The 8,312-nt window shown below is 39.7% G+C and overlaps 1 protein-coding gene across 1 annotated transcript in view; it reads left to right on the forward strand.

Annotated features, from left to right (window-relative positions):
* Positions 1 to 5,922, forward strand: part of LOC111941528 (chondroitin sulfate proteoglycan 4-like) — a 36,993-nt gene extending 31,071 nt beyond the window's left edge. Inside the window, exon 10 of the mRNA XM_086867082.1 lies at positions 16 to 5,922. Coding sequence (XP_086723208.1) covers positions 16 to 2,066 — 2,051 coding nt within the window. The 3' untranslated portion in view covers positions 2,067 to 5,922. The remainder of the gene's footprint in view (positions 1 to 15) is intronic.
* Positions 5,923 to 8,312: the final 2,390 nt, after the last annotated feature.

Below are 8,312 nucleotides of genomic sequence, written 5' to 3' on the forward strand. Positions count from 1 at the left end.
TTTCATTTCTGCCAGGTGCCACAGTCCAGGAAGGAGGTAGAGTATTAATCAACAAAACAAATTTAGATGCTTCAAACCTATTGATAAAGCTACCTGATGTACAACGCTCCACGTATGAAGTCTGGTATCAGGTTCTATCTTTACCCCAACATGGCATGATTGTTGTTGGAGAGCAAAACATTACCAAAGAAAAGCCTAACTTCTCCCAATATGTAATTGACAAATTTGGAATTATATACATACATGATAATTCTGAATCTCTAAATGACAATTTCACTTTTGCTGTTTGGTTAAACCTAAAGAGCAAGCCGGCTACAAAGCCCCATAGCGAAGTTTTAGAGGAAATGTTTAATATCACTGTTTTCCCAGTGAATGATCAATCTCCAGAACTGAAGACTAAAAGATTGCACTTGAAAGTCCTGCAGGGAGATGTGTCAGTGCTGGGGCCAGAGAATCTGAAAGTTGAAGACTTAGATAATGCCCCAGCTGAGCTGAAATACACCATTGTTAGTAACCCCAATAATGGTTACTTAGCAATGAAAAGCAATCTCAGTGTCTCTATAAAAGATTTCACACAAGCTGATGTTGACAGTGGTAAAGTCTGGTTTGTCCAGGATGGAAGTTCATCTTCTGGGGTGTTTTATTTCAGTGTGACTGATGGTAAACATCGCCCTTTATACAAACTGTTCAGTCTTGAAGTCATACCAATTGCTCTTGTCCTAGTCAACCTTACCAATGTTGCGCTGCCGCAGGGCCAGACATCTGTCACTATTACTGACGTTCAGCTTTCAGCTGTCACAAATGGAAAAAGCACTAATATTATGTATGAAATAACTCAGCCACTCAAGTATGGGCACCTCATGATTGGAAATGAACAGGTTACTAAATTTGAGCAGTCAGATTTGTACTTGGGAAGACTCTCTTACCACCTGACAAATCTCACTGCTTCCAGTGAAGTACTGGAGTTTATGCTTTTTACTGCAGAAGGCAATCTCACAGGACAAGTGCTGAACATCACAGCAAAGCCTTTAGTACAAATTGTATCTGACCTGCAGATTTCAAATCAAGCAGTTTATAAATTTGGAAGCAGTGACCTGGATGCTTCTGAGCTAGCCAATTTGACACACAGTAATCCTAGATTTGAAGTGATAGTGCCTCCCTCTCATGGAAGGATTGTAAAGAAAAGGTTTGTGAATGATGATATGTTTGAAGACATCCAGACGTTCACCCAGGCTGACATTGATAGTGGTGTTTTGCTTCTGGACATAGACACAAATATGACGGGCATTGATCTATTGAATGACTCATTTACATTTATACTCAGGGCAGATGCTGTGCAGCCTGCTATTGGCTGTTTTCAGTATTCCATTGTGCCAAACAGTCCTCCACTTGTGCAGGGTTTTACAACAGAAGTGCCTTTTGTAACCAGCACAACCGCTTTCAAGGCTCACTCAACCCCAAAGGATGAGGCACCAGCCTTCTCACAGAATGAAGAGCCTGCAATAGCACCACAGAAGACTGAACCAACTATGTGGCATGGGCAGAATCACTGGGGAAACCTGCATGAGGAAGGTCCACTGCTAAATCAGGCAGTGGGAACAAGTGTATCTGTGGAGCTGAAGACTACAAACCAGGTTAATGCTGGGAGTCCCAGAGTGCAGGCAGGTGAAAACAACCCTTGGTACATCATTATCTCCCTGGTCCTGGTGTCTGTGCTACTCATTGTTGCTGTTACTTCTGTGTGCATTTTGTTAATGTGTCAGAAGAAAGAGAAGACAAAACCTTTAGTCAAAAGTCAAACAGATGCAATCCTGAGTAGGGCAGATCGATGTCTGGAACGGAGCTTGACTGTGCCCACTGTCACAGTGACTCCTCTCCTAAAGGGGGCTGGGAGAAGTACAGCCTCAACATTCATGGCAGTAAAACATGAGCAGCTGCTTCCTACTGTGGTTTCTCCAACTACAGAAAGGTATCTGAAAAACAGCTTTTTAAATCTTGATCCTGAAATGATCCAGTATTGTCGAAAAACAAACCCAACTTTGAAGCACAATCAGTACTGGGTATAGCTACACCAATTTTGGTGATGCTAATTGATGTAGTATGGAAAAGTGAATATATATTGTTGACATGTAATTTGTTCTTTATTACACTCATTTATTATAGGTCAAATGATACACACTGTGTGTTAGATGAAATCTAAATACCTGTGAAATAATAATAATAGTAATAATCCTACTGATTACAGTGGCTGTAGTAGAAGATTTGCAGTTGGTATGTCAGCAAAATTCTCACTTAATTCAGTTGGGAATTTGGTCTCATGGATTTTGAGTGCACCCCATGTATGCAGTATTTTTTAGTTCCCATGACAGGTAAAATAGAATGTTCTGTCATGGATTATATACTTTTAATAGAATTGTTGCATTTTTTTAGAGAAAAAAACCTAATTTTGCAATAAAGGTCTTCTATTCCTTCTGAATCACTACTTCTCTTTGAAGAACTTCAAATTGTTTCAATAAGTAATTTTTCCATGGTGCTAATTTCAATAATGTAATTTTGACCTGAAGGCTGTTCAGAGGCCAATATTAAAGAAACAAAACTGTGAATATTTTGATAGGTGTCCGGACTGGATATCCAGAATTTAATTCAGCAACAACAATACAGCAGTGAATAAGAATTCTGAATAAGGGTGGAATACAGTGAGATGTTGTTTGTTCTTTTGTTTTCTTTTTTCCTTATTTGATACTGGACTCTAGCCTTTAGTGTCTGAAAACTGGTAAAATCCATCCACCTCTACTCCACATGGTAAAAACTGAGTATCTGTCAAGTCAGCCTGTTTGCTTAATTACCTTTAGGCTTAGATTATGTCCAGATGTGCATAAAATTTCCAGCTCCTGAAAAAAGGGGTGAATCCTGCTTTCAGTGTAGCAAGCAAAATTTTCTCTGGAGCCTATATACTCAAGCAGATGGCAGTAGAATCAAGTCCTGTGCTGCATACTGCTATGTGTCCTGGAGCTACTGACAGAAGCAATCCTGCAAATGTAGTATGTAGCCTCTTCTGGAGAGTCACAGTTTACCCTTCATCTTCCAGAACACTGATAAAATATGTCTTCTGTGAAGTACTACATACTCCAACTTCGCTCTGCTGATAAAACGTGCAATAATTTCTGTGCAAAGGGAATATTTTACTGTTTTTTGGAAATACAAGATCAGTAATGATGTGCAGTCTCCAGTTAAGGCACAATTTTATTTCCACTGAGAACAAATAATAAAATTCCTGTTGACTGCAAAGAATGAACTGACTTCAAGGAGATGGCAGTGTGATCGTAACCAGTCTCTTATTGACAGCGAACTTCTCATCTACTTTTCACCTTTAAATTACTACTCCTTTCATCCAGCCTCTTTGTTAAAACACTGTTCTCAGTAATCTGAGCACTGCACCCTCTCAGTAAACGCTGGAATACCATTTTTATTTAGGCCTAATTTTGTACTGCTGTTTTATAGAATGAATTTACTGACCTCAAGATCCTTGGTGTTATTCATTTAACACTACTTTGTTTTGTACGGTTTTTTTAAATTGTTGATGATTAAGTGTATTTCTGTCACTTATAGATTGCAGTTATGGGAATTTTTCACCCACAAGGAGGGCCAGATGTAAACTGTGCTTGCTGCTGTATTTTGGGAGCTGAACACAGAAGCAGTGGAGGTAGTCCTCATCTTTTCCACCTCTGCTATGGGCAGACATGATTGTAGTGCATTTTTTAGTGTCCACTTTAAGAAGAGCAGTCCACGTCAGTGGAAAATATACAAGCCACGTCTTCAGAGGGTCAACTTCTTAGAGCACTAGAAGCTGAAGAGATGAACCTTTTGAACCTTGAAGAGATGCCAGTGTGTGAGGTCAAGTATGTGATCAGCGTAAAGTGCTCTGGGTGTTCAGGTGTCTCGGGTGGATCACTGTAGAGCTGTGTGGTGGGACCTTTTCTGCTTTCCCAAAGGAGGTCTCTGGGTCTGTTCTGAGGGACTCTCAGCCTGAGAGCTGGTGTTGGCAGCCACCACAGGGACAGCCCTTCACTCTTCGTGGAAGCTGTATGTCTCGTGCCATTTCCTGGGACCCTTTCTACCAACACCAAGCAGACACCAGCTTCTCCAGATCCCAGCTGTCAGCTGCAGCCTGCCTCCAATGCCTTCTAGACAGTAGCAGCAGCCTGATCCCTTTACACCTTCTCCAGCCCACACTCTAAGGAGGAGTGAAGAATTTTAATCTCAGCACTTTCCTGACACATGAAGAAGCCTGCCTCGCATTTTTCTAGTTCTGAGACCTTCTTGTCAACAGCAAAAGACACCTCATGCTCCAAATCCTACCAAGCAGTGTGCCTACAGTTTGATACCAAAAATAGTGCACTGCTGAAATGACTCCTGGAGTCTGGTGACAAAATCCACACTGTCAGCTTATGACAGGGTGAACAAATATACAGAAATGAAAAGTGTTCTTTATGAGATTTTGCTGAATGTATTAGTGTAAAGACAGGTGTGCCTGAATATGTGGTGTTCTGTGTGTGGTGGAGATGGAACATAGGGCTAATGTAGTGCTGGTGATGTAGAAAATGAGACCGTGACATAATAGTAAAAAAAACTGCAGTGCAATTATAACTGTACAGTTGAATGGCCGTTCTGGAGTTTGAGCATTTACGTGGTAAGAAAAAAAAATTACTAAATAAGAACATAAAAAAAGTTGGTAGAATTTGTGCTGGTTCTTTTGGCTTTAGCATAAGGGACTTACGCTAAAATCTTGCTCTGTTTCAAGAATGGTTTTGGTTGACAACAGATGTTCAGTTCAAGTAGATTAGCCATGATGGGATTGTATCTTGTGCATTTTGCTCAATTTTTAAAGCATTGTGGGTTGGGGTTTTTTTTCAATTTTGTTTTTGTTTTTATAGTTAAAATCAACCTTAAGACCTAATTAATCAGGGAAGTGTGCCAGCATTCAGTTTTCTTCCTCAGTTTTTGCTGCTGTGAGACAGCTGTGCCAGAGTACCTGTCATATTATTTAATGTTTCGATGAAAACTTTACATGAATGGAAGTTTATTGTTGATCAGTGATCACTTGGTTTAATGCAAAATGCAGAGGCAATATTGTAATTGATAACTACATATGAATTTAGCTTTAAAATTCCACCCTGAATCCCTAGGAAAAAAAACCCCCAAAATTAAAAACTGATTATGTTAAGCTTTCCCTTTGGGCAGTACAGAATAGCCTTTGGCAGAGGATGGTTTATCTTGTTCATACATAGATATTTAATATAGCTGAGATCAGTCTGCTCTGGCTTAGTTAGTCCAGATTTGAGATGATAAAAACTAGCTAGAATGAATCTCATACTGGGTTTCCTAAAATACAATCAAATTAGAAAATGCAAAAAAACCCACCCCATTTTGTGCTTATGGATTCTTTTGAGATTCTAGGAATGCACATATTTTATGGTCAGAATCTGGCTTGAATATTTTGGTTATTTCCCTTGGCCTTGAAGTTGTGTGTTTTAAGTAGTGAAGATGAGGTTTCTGAAGGATCCCCCTTTATACCAAATGGAGTTCTAAACTGTAATATGAAAGTGCCTTGAAAACATATAAAATCAATAAAATTTTAGTTTATAATCCATGCACTTAATGTTTTTGGGCTTTCTTTGAAGATCTGTGAAGTGCATAGACACAAGAGAATCCCAGTGCCAGTAACAGCATTTTTCAGAGTTTTCTAATGTTGTATTCTTTAAATTGCACATGTGCTGGAGTGGCTGCTGTGCTGTGCCCAGTACAGCTCAGTGTGTGTGGCTGGAAAAGGAGGGACATCTCATTGTGCACCTAACCTGGCTGTATCCAGCACTTGTAGGAATGTAACATCAAAATAAATGTATTGATTTGATCTTGCTCAAACAGGACTGCATTGGGTTTATTTCAGAAGGATTTTCTGTTATTTAACTGCACCTGATTTTAAAATATCAAGTTCTTAAATACATTAATGTTAATACATTAGTTTCTTCTTTGATTTTCATCTTGATCAAAAGTACCCCCTCACTCCGGCCTCACACCAGATGCTCTGTTCAACCCAACATTTTTTTCTCAATCAGAACTTAGCTGGTTTGTAGTCCTTCCTGTAAACTGAGGTAAGGAACTTCCTCTTGAGATGCTGGTTGCCCTGGGGAGCAGCTTCCAGTACGCTATGAATCAGTGCCCTGTGCACAGAAATCTGTCAGCAGTGGTGAGTTGTGTCCCCCTCCTACACCTCAGAAAATACTGGTTTATAAAGAAGAGAAAATAGCTCAGAAATAGTCGTAAACTCTTTACATTTTCCTTTTATTAGAATATGGGTGAGGACAAGCTGCAAGTTTTACTGCAGTAGCCTTTGCTGCCTTCTACAATTCTAGATTCAGCAGAGGATCTACTTGCGAGGCCTCCTTGCACCACTTTTTTCAAGTCAGTCCTTGTGATGCTATGTTGAAGTACATTCTGTGAATATTTTTAAACAGGCTGAAAATAATTGTCCTGGCATATTCAATGGAAACTATATTAATTTATCTTCACTCATTTCAAGCTAAATAATTCCTGCCAGTGCTTGCATATCCCAAACGCAGTCCCAGAACAAAATGTTCTTTCATTGCTGGTAAAATCTATATTTTCACATCTGTTTGTAGGGAGATTCTGCATGGTGAAATGCTTGCTTTACGTGATCATTTCCTCATTTCCAGTCTTGCTGCTTGGTTATTTCTGTGGGAATGCTTTATACATGCTGGTAGGCACTGCTAGACATGAAGTTATTTGCAGACTGAGGTTTAAGCTGCAAAACATTTGCATGGCTTCACAGTGAGAGGGGCATTAGTTTACATAAATTTGTTGGGGAAAAACAAAGGAGGAATAGATTGAGCATTGGGATGGGAGAGTCAGAACTCCTTGCAAGAACACAGGCAATAGATCGGAATAAATTTATGCAATGTAAAACATGTGACTGATCACAGTGATTTGCTCCAGCTCATACACTTTATCTTGAATAGGTGGAAGATATGGTGCATGAAAGCACATTGGTGAGGAACTTCCAGAGAGAATAAAAAACGAGTAACCAAGAGCTTGCATGTCATATTCAAGTACATATCAATGAAATTGTATCTGTAAGGGAGAGGTAGGAAGCTGCTTTGCTGGCAGTAAATGCTGAAGAAGGGGTTGGTTGGAGAGGCAGGGGGAGATAGGAGGATTACAGAGGCAAGCTTTCTGGGATTAGATGGAGTTTCTAAAAATGGGAAGGTCATTTGGAAGCAGATCCATGGGTTTGTTTGAAGGGCAAAGGGGAAGTGCTGGGCTGTGTCCTAGACAAGCAGGCTATGATCTGCCACACTGCCTGGGAAAAGTGTCAAGGTGAGTTTTGCTCCTAGAAGGAGAGTCCCGCTGAGAGAAAGGTGTCAAGACCCAGAAGCTCAGTTCGCCTTTTCTTTTGTTTCCCTCTGCAGCTGGTAAGAGCTATTATTTGTATTAGAAATAAATTGTCTATGGCATGAACATTTTGAATTTTGACTTAAGAAGATCCTTTCAAAAGTCCAGTTGTGAAGTTTATCAGATCAGATCACTAAAGTCCTTTATATAACCACCACCCAGACTGGCTGAGTTAAGTTGCCTAGGTGTTATTCAGATGTTAGGTCTGTTGGCATGAATTTTACCTTAAAAATAGAATTGTAGTGACCCTAGTGTCTTGGGCAAAACGTAGAAAGGAACAGTATGAACTTGCTTTGCATTTTGATAACTGTATTAATTGGAAGCAATTAATGGTAAATCTAGCAATCTGCAGATACTGAAAGGTATTTATAAGTAAGGCAACAGAGGTCTTGATTTTGAGCACTGAGATAACTACACAGACAAAAATGGACCTGAGCTTAACCCTTGAAAGAAATTAATGTGTCTGGAGAGCTGATCTCATTTACACATGACTACACAAAATACTGTTGAAAAGCACCACTAGGATAAGATTAGATCAGGTGTAGAAGTAAGCAGAAGTGGGATGAATCAGCTAGAACAACTGCCTTCTTCACTGACTGTCTGAATGAGACATTGATTGTCTCGCTGAATCTGTATTAGCCATTTAAAGACCTGTACACTTCTAGGAATGCTGCAAAATAATCATCAATGAGTGCCCATTTTTCTTCCCGAAATCACCTTGTTCCTGGTTGCAGCACTTAGGTTCATTTAGTTTTTGCTATGGTACAGATTTCTGGGATTCTGAGACATCTCCCTTGGTTGTGAGCATGGGACCAAGTATTTCTGTGCATGCCATTCAAGAG

The sequence above is a fragment of the Cyanistes caeruleus genome, chromosome Z (assembly GCF_971803275.1).
Source record: "Cyanistes caeruleus chromosome Z, bCyaCae1.hap1.1, whole genome shotgun sequence".
Lineage (NCBI taxonomy): Eukaryota > Metazoa > Chordata > Aves > Passeriformes > Paridae > Cyanistes > Cyanistes caeruleus.